The sequence below is a fragment of the Lissotriton vulgaris genome, chromosome 2_1 (genome assembly GCF_964263255.1).
Source record: "Lissotriton vulgaris chromosome 2_1, aLisVul1.2, whole genome shotgun sequence".
Lineage (NCBI taxonomy): Eukaryota > Metazoa > Chordata > Amphibia > Caudata > Salamandridae > Lissotriton > Lissotriton vulgaris.
In genome coordinates this window covers 1,176,218,146-1,176,239,560 of record NC_141687.1, presented here as the reverse complement: position 1 = coordinate 1,176,239,560, position 21,415 = coordinate 1,176,218,146, and the positions used below count along the sequence as shown (strand labels likewise).

The following is a 21,415-nucleotide window of genomic DNA, read 5'->3' as shown; positions in this document are numbered from 1 at the left end:
GACATTTTGAAGAAAGCCTCCCTGGACCCGGGGGTCCTGAATAACTTTCGACCAATTTCCTTGCTACCCGCTCCCGCAAAAATACTGGAAACCCATCTCAACCATCATCTTTCCACCTTTCTGGATGACTCGCACTTGCTGGATGTCTCGCAACATGGTTTTCGAAAAGCTCATAGCACTGAATCTGCCCTTACTGTGGTGACAAATAACATCCGCCTAAAGGTCGACAAGGGCCATACCGCTCTCTTGGTTCTACTCGATCTCACGGCAGCCTTCAACACCTTGTCGCCCTCGGTCCTGGTTTCTAGGCTCAGGGAGATAGGTGTTGGAGGCACAGCCCTGATTCTGTTAGCCTCCTTTCTCTACCATAGGAGCATGGAGTGAAGCTAAGTGACTTTTTTCTCCTTCTAAGCTAGAGCAGTGTGGGGTTCCTCAGGGATCCACCCTGAGCCCCACCCTTTATAATATCTATGTGGCTCTACCTGCCAGGGCAGTGAGATCCTTTGGGTTTGAGGTGTTGTCGTATGCCGACGACACACAAATTATGGTTTCCCTCACATAGTCTGTGAATGATTCTGCATGCAACTTTAGATCTTGCATGGAGGCCATATCCCGCTGGATGATTCAGAATTTCCTAAAACTTAATGGGGAGAAGACTGAGGTCCTGATCTTCGGGGGTAGTCATGAAATCTGTTCAAAGGATTGGTGGCCGGACTCCCTTGGGGATTGCCCTCTCCCTTCCTACTCGGCCAGGAACCTGAGGGTCCTGATATATGCCTCTCTTGCCTTTGACAGGCAGGTCAGCAGGATGGTGTCCACCTGCTGTGGCATTATCAGGATCCTCAGAAAGATTGGATCTTATCTTTCCCTTGATGCTAGGAAACAGGCCACAGTGGCTCTTGTCTCCTCGAGACTGGACTATTGTAATGCACTGTATGTGGGCATGAACAAAAGCCTGGCTCATCGACTGCAGATGGTCCAGAATGCCGCAGCCAGGCTGGTCCTTAACCTCCCTATGCGTTCGCCAGTCTCCTCGGCCAGGAGAGAGCTTCACTGGCTACCCGTACAGTCCAGGATCTCCTTCAAGCTCCTTTGCCTCGCCCATGGGGCCGTCAATGGCTATGGATCAGAAGGCATTAGGTCTCTCCTAGGTCCCTACCTGCCTAGCAGAGCCCTTCGGTCCTCATCCAAAAATCTCCTCGTGGTCCCCAGATTTGTAAGAGCAAGATGGGGAGGTAGGGCTTTTTCCACTTTAGTTCCTAAGCTTTGGTACTCTCTCCCCCCTGTCCTAGTGGGACAGCCCTCTTTGGCATGCTGTCGAAAAGAACTCAAAACCTGGCTTTTTCGAGAGGCACATCCGTAGTCATGGATTTGGTGATTTGAGACCTGTTTAGCCTGATTGTTGTTTTTATCTGGCCTCTTGATGCCCTTGGGCTAAGTTGCGCGGTACTAAGTCTCCTTTCATTCAAGTACATGGGAGCATTTAGCTTGATTCAGAAGTCCTAGAAAGACATCAAGAAAGTCTTTCATAATAGGGTTTTTGGCAGGGCCGGGAGAACAGGGGGTCGGTTCCTCAGCCCTTCAAGACTCTACCTGGGACATGGCTCAAGATTTGCGCAACCACACTTTGCTCCACATTCATCATTTATGCCCACAGAAACAAATACCTCATGGGAGAGGCTTCAGAAGTGAGCGGAGACAAAGAGGCTTTTCAGTAGGTAAAAACTATGAAAGACCTTTCAGATACTCCCAAAAAGGTAGGAGGCAGACTAGCCCAATTTTGTCCACTTCGACATACAGGGGTCGCTTTGCGTGGTTCGCGAATCCTCCGGAATTTTCTTGCGAGGTTCCTCACAACCCTTGGGCTGAACAGCTACCACTGAAGCCGCCCCACGTTGGGCGCCAGTTGAAGAACCGGCCTTATGGGCCTGGCGGCGCAGGGTACGCCTTAAATCTCCGAGTTCACCTGCTTTGTCGGACAGAGACACAAGACACTCTGTTGGGCGTAGAAAACCGGGTTTATTAGCTGTAGCTAAGCACAGTTGTCCCAGAAGTACAGAGTAGGTTCTCAGGAGACTGCCACTTTATTCTGTGGCGCACAATCTTTTATAGCACACATATTTACAATGCATGGCCTAAATGCATACAAGGCTAGCCAATAGGAAAAGTTGGAAAACAAGCTATCAAGTGTCTCAGATACGGCCTTCTTTCAGACCCTGTGTGTTACCCCTCCCCACAAGTTAATCAGTGCTAGTGCCTACAATCCAATTTGCAGGTGGCAGGACGTACTTGTGAGCTTCAAAGGATAGTTATGTAACAAGAAAATACAAGGAGAGAATAGCGAAGCCCAGTCGGATGAGATAAAGTAAGGAAAGAATAGGGGAAGCCAAATAGTCAGTCCAGACAGGGATCAATCAACCCAGACATGGATTAGTGAACTCGGCCAGCCCCTAACATCGATTTCGTAAACAAGGGCAGGGGTTTACTTTTTAACAGAAGAGACACGTAGCAGCTGGAAAAGGCAAAAGCACTCCGTTCGCGGTGCTGCCTGAGTGAGGGCAACACAAAATGGTGACGAGATACAAAGTGGCGGCCAAATACGAGACGAAGTAGAAAACCGAAGAACCTCACCACACAGAACATACCATGAGCCTACTGGATAACCTGGGTTTTGTCATAAACAGGAAAAAATATTGCATGGTAACAAACCAGGAAATGCAGTTCTTGGGTTTTGTCCTGAACATAATAAGGGCAGAATTGAAATTGCCAGTGGAAAAGTTAAAGAAACTTCACAACGAATTGAGGAATCTCTAAGGGAGAAGAAAATTCCCCATTGTGGGCTCTAGCAAGGATCCTAAGCCTTCTGGCCCACATGCATCAAGCACTTTTTCATTCGCAAACGGTGCGATTCCTTAAAATCGGCCGTTTGCGAATGCAAAAGTGCTTTTTGGGATGCATGAAGCAATTTTAGAATTCGTAACATGTTTGCGAATTCTAAAATTGCGGGTGCTTTTAAGAAGTCACAGATGTGCGATTTCTTAAAAGCAATGCATCATTATTTTAAAAAGTGAAAATTCGCAAATAGGGTGCAAATTTACCGAGTGGTTGAACCACTCGGTAAATTTGGAAAAAGTGTTTAAAATGTTGAAAATGCTTTTTTTTCAACATTCATGTTACGGACACACATGTCCTTAGGACATGTGTGTGTGCAACATGATGCGAAAAATACATTTCAGGGGTGCATGGGGGGGTCCTTTGGACCCCCCCCTGCACCCATGAAATTTTCTAAGTGCCACTCGCAATTTGCATTGACTCCTATGGGCCTTTTGGCCCATAGGAATCAATGGGAATTGCGAAAATTAACTTAAGAATTCGGTATTTCTTTGGGATTCGGTAAAAATTGCGATTTTTACCGAATCACAAAGAAATACCGAAAAAAATGATGCATGGCATTTTGCACTTCTTAATTTGCGATTCCTTATTTTTCGCAAATTAAGAAATGCAAAATGACACAATGATGCATGTGGGCCTCTGTCCTCAGCAAGCAAAGCATTCTACTGTGTGCTCCAAAGACTCAAAGCCAAATCATCAAATGCTGTCTCTGGACCTGGATTTAAAGAAGGAACTACTTTGGTGGCTGAGGAATGAAGAAACATGGAATGGTAGAGCCATTTGTGGGTAAGACCCGGAGATAGTGATAGAAACAGACACAAGTTTAGAGGGATAGGGTGCAAGATGGGGCGGCTCATCAGCAGGGGGACACTGGACAGACCAGGAGAAGTAGTTGCACATCAACTGCTTGGAATTATTGGCAGGTTCCTTTGCAAATCTCTGCTTCACCAAAGACTTACAGCCAGATTCATGAAGCTGAATTGCGCTCGCAAAGGGCCAGATTCTCAGAATCCGGTCCTTTGCAAGCGCAATTATTGCATTTGGGATTCATCATCCCAAATGCAAAAATCGGTAATAGCGATTTCGCTATTTTGCAAGGAATTACATTTATGGAATCTCTATTTGAGATTCCTTAAATGCAATTCATCATCTATTTTAAAATTGCGAATTCACAATTTCAGCCCGCTATTTACCGCGAGGTCAAACCTCGTGGTAAATAGCGAAAACTAAGAAAAATGCTTTTTAAAGCATTTTTCTAAGTTGCATGTTGCACACACACATGTCCTTAGGACATGTGTGTGCGCAACACCTGTTTAAATTTGCATTTAAGGGGTGCTACAGGGTGTCCTTTGGACACCCCTGGCACCCTTTAAATCGCTATCTTATTTGCGATTAGCAAATTGCTAATCGCAAATAAGGAATACTCCCCATTCATTCCTATGGGCCTTTTGGCCCATAGGAATGAATGGGGAGTATTCCTTATTTGCGATTAGCAATTTGCTAATCGCAAATAAGGAATGTGTAGGAATCGCATTTTTTTTGCGATTCCTACATGAATCCCGTTTTGCGAATCTGTAATAGCGATTCCTTATGATTCGCTATTACAGACTCGCAAAACGGGTCTTTGATGAATCAGGCTGTTAATGAAGTGCTCTGTAACTTTGTGCATGGACAATGTATCTTTAGTCAGATACATCAACAAAACGGGGGGCCCTCACTCCAAGGGTCTTGCAGATTTAGCCAAGGTCTTCTGGAGTTACTTTCTGAGCAAGGACATGTCAGTAGGAGCGGAGCATATGCCGGGATAGAGCAATGGTGTTACAGATTTGTTCTCCTGGAATATCAGAGATTCTGTCAATATGAGGTTGAACAAGGACATTTTCCTCAGTTGCCAGTCGATATGGGTACCCTTTGGAGTGGACCTCTTTACGGACAGATTGAACACTCAACTGTCAAAATCTTTCAGCTGGATGCTGGAACTTCAGGCCTTGGGTGGATGCCTTCCTTCAGAATTGGCATGGCCTAGCACCTTATGCTTTTCTTCCTTTTGTCATGCTACCAAAACCTACTACTACTACCTAAGCTACTGTTGCACTTTCGCAAGAACATGGAGGTCACAGTAGTGATAACACCGCTTTGGAGGTCACAGGCATGGTTTGGTTCTCAATTCAACTAGAAATGAGCATAGGCTTACCGATCTTAATTCCAACTTTCAGGGAAGTAATTACAGGCCCAGGCAGACGAAGAGTCACATCCTCTTGTAGAGCAGGGACATCTGACGCTGATGGCCTTGAGGATTTCAGGAGACAATGGTAGATCCAGGCCTTTCGGCAAAGGCTTGTAGACTCATATCGGAGTCATGGGCGCCTGGCACAAGTACAGTATATAGACTGACTTGAGAGAAAGGGGTTTATTCCTTTGAAGGAACTACAATCCTGTTTCAACTGATTTAGTACATGTAGTTAATTACTTATCTGATTTATTCACAACAGGACTCCCTTTCTAATAGAACAGTTAAAGTTTGCAGACCAGCTTTTGCAGCATGTCACTGCCTTGTAGACAGAGTTTCTGTGGGACACAACTTTCTGACTAAAAAATGAATGCGAAGTATGTGGGTACTAAACCCACCTTCTGCAAAATATGCTGCATTATGGGACATTAGAGATGGCCTACAGATCTTAATAGGTTGGGGAGAGAATTCTGGGTTATCCCCCTAAACATATCTCTTATAAACTCACTGTCTTGCTATCCCTCGTATATTTTAGATGGACCTCAGACGTAAATGCCTTAGACATCACCAGCAGGGCCTACTAATCAGAAAGGGTTAGCTTTTATTTAAAAGGCGAACAGAGACCATGTCAACTAATGTTTTCTACCCTTCTTTTTTTTTTTTTTTTTTTTAATTATTACGAACCCATCACAGGCAGAGCCAGACAGAATCTATATAATACATCATATAACGCAATACATTACAGATTCATAAAAAAAAAGAAAAGGAATAACAGAAATACATCAAATAACATCAAAGCAAGCAGCTAGAATGGAATAAGCCTTATATAGTCATAGGATTATGTTTAGATTTCCAGTTAGTTATCGGAAGCCAAAGTGACTCCCCATGTTTCCTTGCTCTCTTTCCCTTTGTAGTATATATAGCGGTCTCTAAGCTATAGATTGCCAGAAAACGGGATAGCCACATCTGAAAACTAGGAGATTCTTGCGCCTTCCAGCGAGCTGCCAGAATGATTCTAAAGGCAGCGGTACCAATATATAATATTTTTTGCTCTGTTTTAGTCAATTTTAGAGTACTATCGAATCCTAAAACAAAGAGTGTATCTTAATCTGGTATCCTATGCCCAAAAAGCTCTTCCCAAAAATTCGAGAGCATGTTCTTAATTAACACAAGTGAGGGACAGCTACTAAACATGTGTATCAGGGTGGCGGGACCTTTCGAGCATCTTGGGCAGATGTCATTCTCTCTTTTCCCCCATAAAAACAGCTTGGCGGGTGTATAATAGAGATTGAAGACTGTTTTGTATATTTGGGCTTTTAAGTTACTGGCCATAACCAAAAGTTGGCTCATCTCTAGTATCCTATCGATATCCACATCAGGATTATTTAATTTTGTAGCCCAGCTAGTTTCTGTTTTGTCCAAGTCATCCGACATATTAATTAGGAGTAGCCTATAAAGTGCTCCTATTTTAGTGTTTGTATTGTAAAGGGCTTCAATTATCTCTACTCTCCCCAAATAAATAGAGAGACGTTTTGCTCTTAAATACGCTATTACCTGCGCGAATTTAAAGTAGTCGCCATTTGAGAGTAGGTATTTCTGTTTCAGGTCGTTAAAAGTGGTTTCAAAATCGTTAATCAAGAAGTCGCCAATTGTGGTTATACCAATCCTTTCCCATTTTCTTGCTATCACATCATAGGATGGAGTACAAAGAGTACTATGTTTCCATAATAGCGTATACCTGTTAAGTTTCTTAAGTTGTATAAGTTTAACGACCTGTTCCCAGACTTTCCAAGCGCTTAACAAAATTTCAACCTTGTATTTCTTTTTCATATGCTTAGCGTCAATTGCCTGGAGGAAAAGCCCCTTTGCTTCTTTACCGAGAACCAGCTCATATATTGAAGGAATGTAATCAATATTAACATGTGTAGTTCCATTGCTATTACAAAACATAGGAGTTGAGAGTTTTAAAATCAAAGCCCAGTGGTAGAGCGTACAGTTTGGAACAGCAAGTCCCCCTCTTTCTGTAGGGAGGAGAGCAGTTTATGCGATCTCCTAATCTTTCCGTGTTGCCATAAAAATTTCGACATAAGTGAGTCGAGTGTTTTTAATATCCTTGACTCTACTACTAACGGTATTGCACGAAAAAGATATAAACATCTGGGTAAAACATTCATTTTAAGAAAGTTAGCTCTTCCTATGATCGTGAGGTGTAAATTATTGTTACCCAGGAGTTAGCCCCTCAGTCTTCGATTGTTAAATGTCCCCAAATAATATCAGACCATAATGCCCTCATCCTTTCTACTGAATTTGGCTCCTCACAAAAACAACCTAGGCACTGGTCATTCGATCGTAAACTTTTGGTTAACACTGAATACATTATGTATATCAAGAAATGGACAGAAGAATTTTTTTATATGAATCGTTTCAGTTCTTCAAGAAATATTGTGTGGGATTGTTATAAGGCAGCACTTAGGGGAGAAACTACTAGCTATCAAAACAGGATCCGTAAAAAACAACTTAATGAACATAACCTGAAAATATCCACTCTAGCTAAAGCTGAAGCAGATCACACCAGGCTAATCTCTTTGGGGCAGGACGCCAAGCAAGTAATGTATCAAGTAATTACATTGAAATCTGAGATTAACACAGCTCTTAGCCAGAAAGCGGCGCAAACATATAGGGCCCATAGAAAAGATCTATATGAGAACGGAGAGAAAGTAGGCAGACAACTGGCTCTAACCACCCGGCAAAAAAATGTTGCCAGTAATATTAGTTCAATTCAGGAGGGTGGTCAAACATTTACTAAAGCGACTGATATAATACAACTATTTCAGCAATACTATCAAAGCCTATACACTGAAGACCTAGCTACCACCGACACGCAAATAAATCTGTTTCTTAACAATTTTCTTGATAACGACAATGAAGAGAAAGTTCTCAATCAGGCTACTCGTGAAGATCTGGAAGGGGAAATCTCCTTCGAAGAAGTATTAACAGCACTTACTGCACTACAAGCAGGAAAAGCAGCGGGGCCTGATAAAAATCCAATAGATCTGTATAAAATCCTATCTGAACAACTAGCCCCAATTTTGCTTGATCTTTTTCTAGGGATACAATGGAACGGAGTTTCTCCTGCATCTTGGTCTGAAGCCAGTATAGTTGTATTTCCTAAAAAAGGAAAATCACCCGTACTTCTCACTTCATATCGCCCAATATCCCTTATTAATTCGGACTCCAAATTGTTTGCTAAAGTAATGGCCGGTAGATTAGGCAGGGTTATTGAACATCTGGTCTCCCCTTGGCAGCATGGTTTTGTCCCAGGTAAAGGGACTACCGATCATACCTGCAGGGCTCTGGCCCTCTTCGATGCAATTGCTTTTAGGGGAGGGCAGATGTCAATGATCCTGTTGGACGCCGAGAAGGCCTTTGACCGGGTGTCATGGAAATTTCTCTGGGCGGTTATGGCAAGAAATAATTTTGGCCCCAAACTTTTAAAAGCTATGAATTCTATGTATACGTCCCCTAAAGCCAAATTACAAATTATGGGTTCCGAATCTGGACAGATTAATATATCGCGTGGTACTAGACAAGGCTGTCCTTGTTCACCACTATTATTGGCGCTTTATATTAATCCGCTTATATTAAAACTCTTAGAGCATACACTTATTACCCCCATCCTGAGCCATTCATTTGAGACTAGCCTATGCGGACGATATCGCGGTCATCACCGCTGATCCAGTAGTGGCCATGCGCGAAATTGAAGCCTTAACTCTGGAGTTTGGCCTATATTCAGGCTACTCCCTGAATAGGGGAAAGACTATTATACTGGCTACAGCCAACACAGTGTGTAACGATCAAAGAAGGAGTCCTAAAGCCACCTATTTGGGAGTTATTTTAAGCCCTGACACCAAGCATATCGCAGCTCGGAACTATGACCCTCTCATTGCCAAGATCAAACAAGACCTAGATCGGGTCAATAATTTTCTACTCTTCTTTACAGGGAAAAAAAGACTTTGTGTAGTGAAATGCTTGATGGAATATGAGAGAACTGTGAGTGTGAGAGAAAATACAGAACAAATGCTAATATCCTATAAATCGCCTCATAGAGCAGTTTCCTCCACATCCATTGCAAGATGGGTGAAGAAGTAATGAAATAAGCAGGTGTAGACATTACAATGCTTGGCGCACACTTTGTTAGGGGTGCCTCAGCCTCTAAACATCTCTTCCCGGGAGATATCCTTGGGGCTGCGGGTTGGTCCAATGAAAGTTTGTTTAAAAGTTGCTATTTTAGACCTGTTACAAGCGCTATTGACAAGGTATTAAATGCACTTTAAACTTGCATAATGTTAGCCTCTGTGTCATGCCATAACATTTAGATTTTTCACTGCCTGGTGGGCAGAAAATCTGGATTTTATTAAAGACACAGAGGCTTAGATTATCCCTCCACATTGGAAACCTCCCTGATGGAGAAAAGTTATTGATTTTGTTTTGGGTTTTTCTTTTCCAGAGTAAGATGTTTTCCCTGATGAAGTTTTTTTCATTTGAAAGTTATGGATCTTGGGAACTATCTTGTTTGCAATGCCAAATAAGGGAGAACACTTTATAGCCTATCAGATTGTTATTGAAGTTCTAAATTCATCGAGTGTTGCTGCTGTGAGCTGGCAATAAAGAAGATTTTCATAATCTTAGCCCTGTGTCTTTAATAAAATACAGATTTTCTGCCCACCAGGCTTTGAAAAATCTAAATTCTTTTTCAAATGTTATTTTTTGGATGTCTCTCAGACAAAGCCTTTGTGCAGGGTGATGACAATCAGAATAGACCGCCCCTCCACCCTCCACCCTCCTCCTGGACTCCCACTCTCAGGACGGCCTATATGAAGCTTTATAATATCTAACCAACTTTTATTTGCTTCTGACAGAACACGCTAAGAACTGAGAAGAAGAAACTTGATTCTGATATTGAAATACTGCGGCAACTCCTGAAAGAAAATGAGCAAACACTGCACTGGAGACTGAAGGAGATGGAGAAGAAAATCACCATGGTGGAAAATGCAAATATGACCAAACTGTCCAATCAAATCACCTCTCTCAATGATGTGATAATGGAGATAGAAAAGAAATTTGAGGCGCCAACTTGGGAAGTCCTAAAGGTAAGATACTGTTTGCCAAATACAACAAAGGAAGGAAGTGAAACATTCCTCTTTTGTGTGCAATATTAAATATATGAGTGGAACTGAAGTACTGGGTTTTTCGGAACCCAGCGGTGCCAGGGAGCACACCCAAAGACTTCGAGTTCTTCCTGCTACAGAAACACAGAGTCTTCTAGGTGAAGTCAAAGATCGTATTTATTGGCTGCAGCCAGTAACAGGTATCCTAGAAGTACAACACGGTGTATGTTCTCAGGAGACTGCTCAAACTTACAAAGCCAGCCTTCTCTTTTTATACAAAATATTATGCTTTAGGCAAACATTCCTTATTTTACAGTTGACCATTCACATATTTTCACTACAAAGAAAAAGCAGAGTCATGATGAAAAGCCCATATTTCAGTTTGTTCAGCCCACCATCAATTACTCGGCAAGGCCCAGTATTCTCATCAGATATCGACGAACCCTCAATAAAACCGGGCACCTCCTCCTCGTAAAGCAAGTCATAAAGAAAGAAACATGGACAGGTGTGTGTAAGATTAGGCATGGTTTGTGTGCGATGAAAGGTTTATGACATGTTGTGCTTTGATGCTAATCTAATTCGGCCACTGGGAAAGGAACTGGCCGAACAGGTTTGGCTTCAGGCAGTGGAGTCAGCTTGCCCAGGTCACAGAAGAGTCAGCTTAGGTATACGTGTCCTTCAGACTCGAGTTTAGCCTTAGTCATTGGGCCTATGTGAGGGCAATCACAAAAAGGCTGCCGTTCACAAAATGGAACCCGAGGGTTCAGGACGGAAACTCTGATTTCGGGGTGATTTCGTCACCCGAATAAGACGGAAATGCTTGTTCATAGTATTCTAACCATTACCGGTCTACTAATACCAAAATCGTCATGATACGACGATGTTTATAAAACGGGTCCAGAATTTTCAGTACCACAGTACACAAATGATCTCCTGGCAGGATCAATGCACAGTGACTCCACACACTTTGACAGCCATCCACAATATACAGTAATGGATTATTTACACTGTCCTACTTGATGCTGAGAGCCCGATTCAATATACAAGCAGTGGAATGTGCAGTGACCTCTTACAGTGTCACATACAAGTTAATGCGACACACCACGCAAGTGACAGTAATTAACAAGGATACAAAGGAGAAAAATGTGAAAAAAGCCGGATAAAAATGTAACGATTTACAAAAAGGGGGTGGTGATGAACAGAATGTCTGAGTTAAACAGACCACTCTTACCCAGTCCAAAGATCAGGGCTGGATCCATCACCGTTATTTATCTCACTGCCCCATCCCAGTTCAGAACCTGGCTATATGCAAATCAGTCTGTCCCTGGCCCAGTGTATCATGGGAACAGGGCAGACTAAACTACCAAGCCAATTCTTCACCAGAAAGGAGACAAGCTACCGGGGACCGGTTTCTGGCATTTCAGCCTTCTTCGGCCCGGCTTGCTTGAATCCTGATGGAGCAGTGAGAAAGGGACTCATGTCTGAGTATACCCTGCCACACCTATAGTGGCCAAAAACGATTTACAAAAAGGGGGTGGTGATGAACAGAGTGTCTGAGTTAAACAGACCACTCTTACCCAGTCCAAAGATCAGGGCTGGATCCATCACCGTTATTTATCTCACTGCCCCATCCCAGTTCAGAACCTGGCTATATGCAAATCAGTCTGTCCCTGGCCCTGTGTATCATGGGAACAGGGCAGACTAAACTACCAAGCCAATTCTTCACCAGAAAGGAGACAAGCTACCGGGGACCGGTTTCTGGCATTTCAGCCTTCTTCGGCCCGGCTTGCTTGAATCCTGATGGAGCAGTGAGAAAGGGACTCATGTCTGAGTATACCCTGCCACACCTATAGTGGCCAAAAACGATTTATAAAAAGGGGGTGGTGATGAACAGAGTGTCTGAGTTAAACAGACCACTCTTACCCAGTCCAAAGATCAGGGCTGGATCCATCACCGTTATTTATCTCACTGCCCCATCCCAGTTCAGAACCTGGCTATATGCAAATCAGTCTGTCCCTGGCCCAGTGTATCATGGGAACAGGGCAGACTAAACTACCAAGCCAATTCTTCACCAGAAAGGAGACAAGCTACCGGGGACCGGTTTCTGGCATTTCAGCCTTCTTCGGCCCGGCTTGCTTGAATCCTGATGGAGCAGTGAGAAAGGGACTCATGTCTGAGTATACCCTGCCACACCTATAGTGGCCAAAAACGATTTACAAAAAGGGGGTGGTGATGAACAGAGTGTCTGAGTTAAACAGACCACTCTTACCCAGTCCAAAGATCAGGGCTGGATCCATCACCGTTATTTATCTCACTGCCCCATCCCAGTTCAGAACCTGGCTATATGCAAATCAGTCTGTCCCTGGCCCAGTGTATCATGGGAACAGGGCAGACTAAACTACCAAGCCAATTCTTCACCAGAAAGGAGACAAGCTACCGGGGACCGGTTTCTGGCATTTCAGCCTTCTTCGGCCCGGCTTGCTTGAATCCTGATGGAGCAGTGAGAAAGGGACTCATGTCTGAGTATACCCTGCCACACCTATAGTGGCCAAAAACGATTTACAAAAAGGGGGTGGTGATGAACAGAGTGTCTGAGTTAAACAGACCACTCTTACCCAGTCCAAAGATCAGGGCTGGATCCATCACCGTTATTTATCTCACTGCCCCATCCCAGTTCAGAACCTGGCTATATGCAAATCAGTCTGTCCCTGGCCCAGTGTATCATGGGAACAGGGCAGACTAAACTACCAAGCCAATTCTTCACCAGAAAGGAGACAAGCTACCGGGGACCGGTTTCTGGCATTTCAGCCTTCTTCGGCCCGGCTTGCTTGAATCCTGATGGAGCAGTGAGAAAGGGACTCATGTCTGAGTATACCCTGCCACACCTATAGTGGCCAAAAACGATTTACAAAAAGGGGGTGGTGATGAACAGAGTGTCTGAGTTAAACAGACCACTCTTACCCAGTCCAAAGATCAGGGCTGGATCCATCACCGTTATTTATCTCACTGCCCCATCCCAGTTCAGAACCTGGCTATATGCAAATCAGTCTGTCCCTGGCCCAGTGCATCATGGGAACAGGGCAGACTAAACTACCAAGCCAATTCTTCACCAGAAAGGAGACAAGCTACCGGGGACCGGTTTCTGGCATTTCAGCCTTCTTCGGCCCGGCTTGCTTGAATCCTGATGGAGCAGTGAGAAAGGGACTCATGTCTGAGTATACCCTGCCACACCTATAGTGGCCAAAAACGATTTACAAAAAGGGGGTGGTGATGAACAGAGTGTCTGAGTTAAACAGACCACTCTTACCCAGTCCAAAGATCAGGGCTGGATCCATCACCGTTATTTATCTCACTGCCCCATCCCAGTTCAGAACCTGGCTATATGCAAATCAGTCTGTCCCTGGCCCAGTGTATCATGGGAACAGGGCAGACTAAACTACCAAGCCAATTCTTCACCAGAAAGGAGACAAGCTACCGGGGACCGGTTTCTGGCATTTCAGCCTTCTTCGGCCCGGCTTGCTTGAATCCTGATGGAGCAGTGAGAAAGGGACTCATGTCTGAGTATACCCTGCCACACCTATAGTGGCCAAAAACGATTTACAAAAAGGGGGTGGTGATGAACAGAGTGTCTGAGTTAAACAGACCACTCTTACCCAGTCCAAAGATCAGGGCTGGATCCATCACCGTTATTTATCTCACTGCCCCATCCCAGTTCAGAACCTGGCTATATGCAAATCAGTCTGTCCCTGGCCCAGTGTATCATGGGAACAGGGCAGACTAAACTACCAAGCCAATTCTTCACCAGAAAGGAGACAAGCTACCGGGGACCGGTTTCTGGCATTTCAGCCTTCTTCGGCCCGGCTTGCTTGAATCCTGATGGAGCAGTGAGAAAGGGACTCATGTCTGAGTATACCCTGCCACACCTATAGTGGCCAAAAACGATTTACAAAAAGGGGGTGGTGATGAACAGAGTGTCTGAGTTAAACAGACCACTCTTACCCAGTCCAAAGATCAGGGCTGGATCCATCACCGTTATTTATCTCACTGCCCCATCCCAGTTCAGAACCTGGCTATATGCAAATCAGTCTGTCCCTGGCCCAGTGTATCATGGGAACAGGGCAGACTAAACTACCAAGCCAATTCTTCACCAGAAAGGAGACAAGCTACCGGGGACCGGTTTCTGGCATTTCAGCCTTCTTCGGCCCGGCTTGCTTGAATCCTGATGGAGCAGTGAGAAAGGGACTCATGTCTGAGTATACCCTGCCACACCTATAGTGGCCAAAAACGATTTACAAAAAAATGTAAAGCATAATGTGAGCAAACATCTTTCAAATTTGGACAGAAGCCGAATTCCTCCTTTTCTAAGAAGTTTAAAAACATTTCTGTTTAAACTTGATTACTTTTCTCTTGAGGCAAGTGGACACCTACTTTTGCTTCCACTGATCTCTTGTTAGGATGATCAGCTATGTAACTACAGTACAGAGGATAGGTGGTCCCAGTGGGACATTTTGGAAGAATACAAATATGTATGTAGCAGCATCCATTAAATTACTCAAACTATAACATTTTGTTCAATATTATTTATTCATATTGAACATCAATCTGAATGTTCAAAATCCAGCAAAACATCTGGAACCTACATATACAGAAGTGCCTCGAATGTGGAGAATGGAAGGACTTATGTGCAAAGTGAGGGTTAAATGAGGGCAGAAAAGGAGTGACAATATACACATCAACAATGATATTGGTATGAATTCAAAGTTGTCCTATGCATGAGGGAGCACTCCTTGGCAGGCAATTCATCGGAATTATTACCACCAGGGGAACCGGCAAGTTTCATACTGAGTTTATTTTCTGCTTAACACGTCTCAGAGCCCCCAGCTCCTTCATCAAAGGCTGCCTGCAGCTTCACAAGAAAACATCCAAGGGATGCTCTCTGTCATCCTCCGAGGAATGCTCTCTGTCATCCTCCGAGGGATGTCCTGGATGCTCCCTGTCATCCTCCAAAGGATGGTCTCTGTCTCCCTCGGAGGGATGCTCTCGGTCTCCCTCTGAGAAATGCTCTCTGTCACCCCGGAAGGGACGCTCTCTGTCACCCTCAGAGGGATGCTCTCTGTCACCCTCTGAGGGCTGCTCTGTTGCCCTCGGAGGGAAGCTCCCTTTCATCCTCTGAGGGATGCTCTCTGTCGCCCTCAGAGGAATTCTCTCTGTTGCCCTTGGAGGGATGCTCCCTGTTGCCCTCGGAGGGATGCTCTCTGTTGCCCTCGGAGGGATGCTCTCTGTCGCCCTCAGAGGGATGTCCTGGATGCTTTCTGTCACTCTCATCTAGGGGTCTTTTACATGGAGCTATTTCTCATGAAGCTTCTTGGCTGTAAACTAATCAACAAATTTAGTAGATTATCGCTGTTAAAGTGACAGCGTAGGACCACGATAAGGAGGTTTACACCTCCAACCCCACCCTAAGCCTTATTAGAGCGGAATTTGGTTACCATTTAGGGTGCCAAGAAACTCTAGTTTTAAATTAAGTTTCTAATTCTGCTGGGCTGCAATTTGCAGAGATTCATTTTGCACTTTCTGTAATATTATCAAGGGTTACTCGTAATATAAAACTGTCACTATTCTTCAAACTAAAGAGTTTTCTGTGAAAATCTCCACCTTTATCTGTATCAACATGCAATCACCTCCTCCAAATGCTTAGTTACATAGCTGGATACAAAAAAAGGGTACAACCCAGTCAAGCCACCGGGACCTGGGTGATTAACAATACAGAGGATAGGTGGTCCCAGTCGGACAATTTGGAAGAACACACAATTATGTAGCAGCATCCATTAAATTTCTCATACTATAACATTCTGCTCAATACTATTTATTCATATTGAACATCAATCTGAATGTTCAAAATCCAGCAAAACATCTGGAACATACATATACAAAAGTGCTCTGAATGTGTAGAAGGGAGAAAGGAAGGACTTGTGTGCAAAGTGAGGGTTAAATGAGGGCAAAAAAGGAGTGACAATATACACATACAATGATATTGGTATGTTCTACATGACAATTATATACAAGCAAAATGGTTAGCAGCCACTATGTCACTGAATAGGCACAATGAACAAAGCACTGATGCCTGCATTGGCATATATACAACAATATGTCAGCGTTTAGACCCCTGACAGACGTAGGTGACCTTGATCCTTACATTGGGGTCTTCCTGAGGACTGTAAAGGGGCACCTGAGAATTTAATAAATGGAAATACTTAGAACTTGTCATAATTTGTGATGCATAGTCTAGCTATAAAAGGGAAACTAAATTACTGTAAACCACCATTGGCTGGGTGGTTGAAATGATAGTAGTGGGCCTCTGGGTTCCTAGGTCAGAGAACGGACAGACGGCAACCTAAAAAGAGGGGGAAGGTTGTACACCATCAGTTATTTGCAAAGGGATTTGATTTAGAGTTAATATGGTGTATGCAAAATACAGAATTATTCTTGACTTACTTCTCATAAGATAATGTCAAAATTTGACTATGTTCTTTTTGAAAGTAAACTTTCAACGAGGGGGCCGAGTTTGAATCCAAAGGTTCCCAATTACTGTGAAGAGTAACAAACAAGCAGGGGACCAAAGATATAACGCCACTCCTCAAAATAATGTAAGGTTTTAAAATGTTTAAAGGAAAAACTTGACTGTAAAAATCGGTCTCATTATCTCGTGGAAAAGAGCTGTCATCATTACTGGGTAAGGAAAATGCTACTTACCAGTATCCATCTGTTCTTGGCATGTAGGGCTATAGATTTGTATATTGTAGCATAGATCGCTATCTAGTGTTGGGCTCAGATGTTTGCACTATTGTAGAAGTTTTTGTAGTCATGAGATAGGTGACTCCTCCTTTGGTTAGTAGTGCGCATGGGCATCGACTCCATCACCAGATTGTTTTCGCCATAAAGGCTGATGATGGAGTTAGTTAGAAATAGAAAGATGTCCATGTGTAATGCATCTAAGTAAGATATTACTGCAACAGATACAGGTATCCGGGGAGGCCGGTGGGCGTATACGAATCTACAGCTCTACATGCCAAGAACTGGTACGTACTGGTAAGTAGCATTTTCTGTTCGAGGCATATGAGCTGCATATTGTATACTGCAGCATAGACTATAGAGCAGTTCTGCCTTAGCGGTGGCTACCTGTATCAGTTGCAGCAATTTGAAACAGTGTTCTTAGTACAGCTTGGCTCACACTAGCTTGTTGTTTTGCTTGCACATCCATACAGTAATGTTTAGTGAATGTGTGTGGTGTAGACCATGTTGCTGCTTTACAAATGTCATCCGGGGGATAGTCCCCAAGAATACGATAGATGCCCCTATTTTGCGTGGAGATTGTGCCCTAGGGTGAATTGATAATGTTTGCTTTGCTTTTTGATAGCCTACTTGAATGGTTTTAACCATACACCTATAATTTGAAAGAGAGAGGAACCCCTTGTGTAGAACAAGGGAACTAGGGTTTTAAGCCAGAAAAAGATTGATTCCCTTGTTGACTATACGGAGAAGCTAAAACTTAGCTTTAAGAGAATGAAATTAACAATCATACAATAATACAATCTAGATCATATGACCAGAATCATGAACTAAATACAATCCAAAGCATACAGTACAACAAATTTTATTATTAAAAGAGCAAAAGTAAAAACAATAAACATTCATATACCATCTATGAACATTTTTTTTACTAACAATTAATATTGACTATTGTGACCTGCACAATAACAAAAGACAGACAAAATTGTTGTAAAACATAAGAAATTGTAAATTACACTGGTACATTCAAATTAGCAATTTGTTCACATCCCTGTTTTATGACCTTAAATTTCATATGAACAAGGGAGGAAGAGACTTGAATCGTACAAAAAGTTGTGCGTCGACGCGTTTCGGTGGTACTGGACACTGATATGTTCCACCTTTGTCAAGACTCAAATTTGTTGTCTGTCTGGTTACTGGGTCTGAGAGATTACCCTAAAATAGATATACATACAATTCATCATCCGTTCACTTGCATCATTTCCACTACTGTAATACTAGTCCATGACAATTCTAAAACATTTCATAAACTGGCATTTAAACATTGGTAAGGTATATGCATTAGTGCCTCTCAAGCTTGTGAGCTTTTTCTTATCATAAGTCCTATCTCTTACTTGTTGAAATGATATAATTTCCACAACTGTAATACTAGTCCATGACAGTTCTAAAACATTTCATCAACTGACATTTAAACATTGGTAAGGTATATGCATTAGTGCCGCTCAAGCTTGTGAGCTTTTTCTTATCATAAGTCCTATCTCTTAGTTATTACAACGGTATTACTCATAATGGACCAAAAGGAAGCAAAATATTACTTCAAAAGTGATGAGCGAAAGAGTCTTATATTCTCAATTATTAACCCCCATCCCTTGCTTAACAGATTCTAATAAGGGTAAACTGAGCCCTGGTTATTGTTCCTATGTATATCGATCTTCTGTGGAGATCTAAGTAGGGTCTCATATGGTGGGGTATATTTATTAATGTCTCTAAGGCTTGTTAGCTTGTTATTGCCTTAAATGCTATCTATTATTTAAGGTAGTATTATTATTCATAGTGGACAAAGAGAAAACAAAATACTATTTAACCAGTGATAAGCGGAGGAACCTATTGTTCTCGATTCATAGCCCCTATCCATTATCTAACAGATTCTAATAAAGGGTTAACTTCGCCCTAGTCTTTGGTCCTATGTGTAACGTCCATCTGTTGGACATCTGGGGAGGGTCCCCAATAGCGGGAGAGTTTATGGACTAGTATTACAGTAGTGGAAATGATGCAAGTGAACGGATGATGAATTGTATGTATATCTATTTTAGGGTAATCTCTCAGACCCAGTAACCAGACAGACAACAAATTTTAGTCTTGACAAAGGTGGAACATATCAGTGTCCAGTACCACCGAAACGCGTCGACGCACAACTTTTTGTACAATTCAAGTCTCTTCCTCCCTTGTTCATATGAAATTTAAGGTTATAAAACAGGGATGTGAACAAATTGCTAATTTGAATGTACCAGTGTAATTTACAATTTCTTATGTTTTACAACAATTTTGTCTGTCTTTTGTTATTGTGCAGGTCACAATAGTCAATATTAATTGTTAGTAAAAAAAAATTTAATAGATGGGATATGAATGTTTATTGTTTTTACTTTAACAATACACCTGCCAATTACAGATTTTGATATAGGATTGCCTTTATGTGGTAGTGAGAAAGCTATGAAAAGTTGTTTAGTTTTCCTGAAACTTTTTGTCCTTTCAATGTAGTAATGAATAGCTCTTTTAACGTCAAGTGTATGAAGAGCCCGTTCTGCTACTGAGCCTGGTTGAGGAAAAAGACTGGGAGCTCAACTAACCATGGCGGAAGTCCGAAGTCCCGTGTCAGGAGAAGAACCGAAGCTTTAGGAACTCCCATGTAAGGAGGAGGAGAGTTGCAAGAGAGATACATTCATTTAGAAGCGCCCTCGTGGACATCGAAGTGGGCGCATAAGGGTTGTGTCCCTTAAGGTACCCTTGGATTGAGTGCCTAGATTGACCCGTCCCTGTACAATAAGGGATCAGATAGTGCTCCTGCACTGTTGTTGAAGTGCATTTATGCCCTTTTCCTGATGAAGCCAGTAGAAAAGAGTGGCTGAAATGCGACCGCGACTACGTCGACACTTTAAAAAGGAGTCCTCTAAAAAGTTTAAGTTGGTTCATTATCCAATATATGTGCCCTTATAAATAATTAGTTTGGGGTGTTATACCTCTGGTGCTTTTTTAGGACGTCCTTGAAGTGTATTACTTTGATTTAAGAGTGTATACTGTGAGAATTTCTTGTGTTTTCTTAGGGTATATATGTTTTATGTATGTATTGTATATATTGTACATGTCATGTATACATTTTGTATATTGTACTGTATATAGAGATGAATGCAAGCTAGGCTGTTTCATTGTTGTATAGTCCTTGGTATATATGTATTAATTTTTATTTATATATTTTTTTCTGTGCCCCACCTTGTCACTTGACACGTATATATGTTGTAGTGATCTGTGAATATAAATGACCTAAATACCTTTTTGAACATCAGGGTAATTAGTTATACCCTGTATGTAAATAAATATTGAATTGATCCCTCTGTACTATTTTTTGTTTATGCACATCGTTTGATGTACCTTGCTCATGTATAGGAGAGTGATTTGGGCATAACCACTGTTTTTTTCTAAAAGCTATGTAACTAGGCATTTGGAGTAGGTGATGGCATGTTGACCCAAATTCCTCTCTAATATGGCTTAGGGCGGGGTTAGAGGTGTAAACCTCCTTATCGTGGTCATACGCTGTCACTTTAACAGTGATGTTCTGCTCAAATATGTTGTTTAGTTTACAGCCAAGAAGCTTCATGAGAAGTAGCTCCATGTAAAGGGCCCTAGATGAGGGTAACAGAAAACATCCAGGACATTCCTCTGAGGGCGACAGAGAGCTTCCCTCAGAGGGCAAGAGAGAGCATCCCTCAGGGGGCGACAGAGAGCCTCCCTCCAAGGGCAACAGAGAGTATTCCTCTGAGGGCGACAGAGAGCACCCCTTGGAGGATGACAGAGAGCATCCCTCCGAGGGTGACAGAGAGCATCCCTCTGAGGCTGACAGAGATCATCCCTTCAAGGGCAACATAGACCATCCTTCGGAGGATGACAGAGAGCATCTCTCAGAGGGTGGCAGAGAGCATCCCTCTGAGGGTGCCTGAGAGCATCCTTCTGAGGCTGACAGAGATCATCCCTCCGAGGGTGACAGAGAGCATCCTCTAAGGGAAACAGAGAGAATTCCTTGGAGGGGGCCAGGGAACATCCAAGACAAAGGGTGAGAGAGAGCATCCCTCCGAGGGTGACAGAGAGCATCCCTCAGAGGGTGACAGAGAGCATCCCTCAGAGGGTGACAGAGAGAATCCCTCAGAGGGCGACAGAGAGCATCCCTCCCACGGTGACAGAGAGCATCCCTCGGAGGGTAACAGAGAGCCTCCCTCTGAGGGTAACAGACAGCATACCTCCGAGGGTGTCAGTGAAATCCCTCCGAGGGTGACAGAGAGCATCC

The 21,415-nt window shown here is 43.0% G+C and overlaps 1 protein-coding gene across 2 annotated transcripts in view; it reads left to right on the top strand.

Moving 5' to 3' along the window:
* LOC147731764 (E3 ubiquitin-protein ligase TRIM39-like) overlaps positions 1 to 21,415 on the top strand; it is a 241,729-nt gene that overhangs the window by 96,672 nt on the left and 123,642 nt on the right. The window contains exon 3 of one of the 2 annotated variants that reach the window (XM_086956889.1): positions 10,042 to 10,272. The exons of the other annotated variant lie outside the window; for it this stretch is intronic. Coding sequence (XP_086813015.1) covers positions 10,042 to 10,272 — 231 coding nt within the window. The remainder of the gene's footprint in view (positions 1 to 10,041; positions 10,273 to 21,415) is intronic. 2 annotated transcript variants of the gene reach the window in all.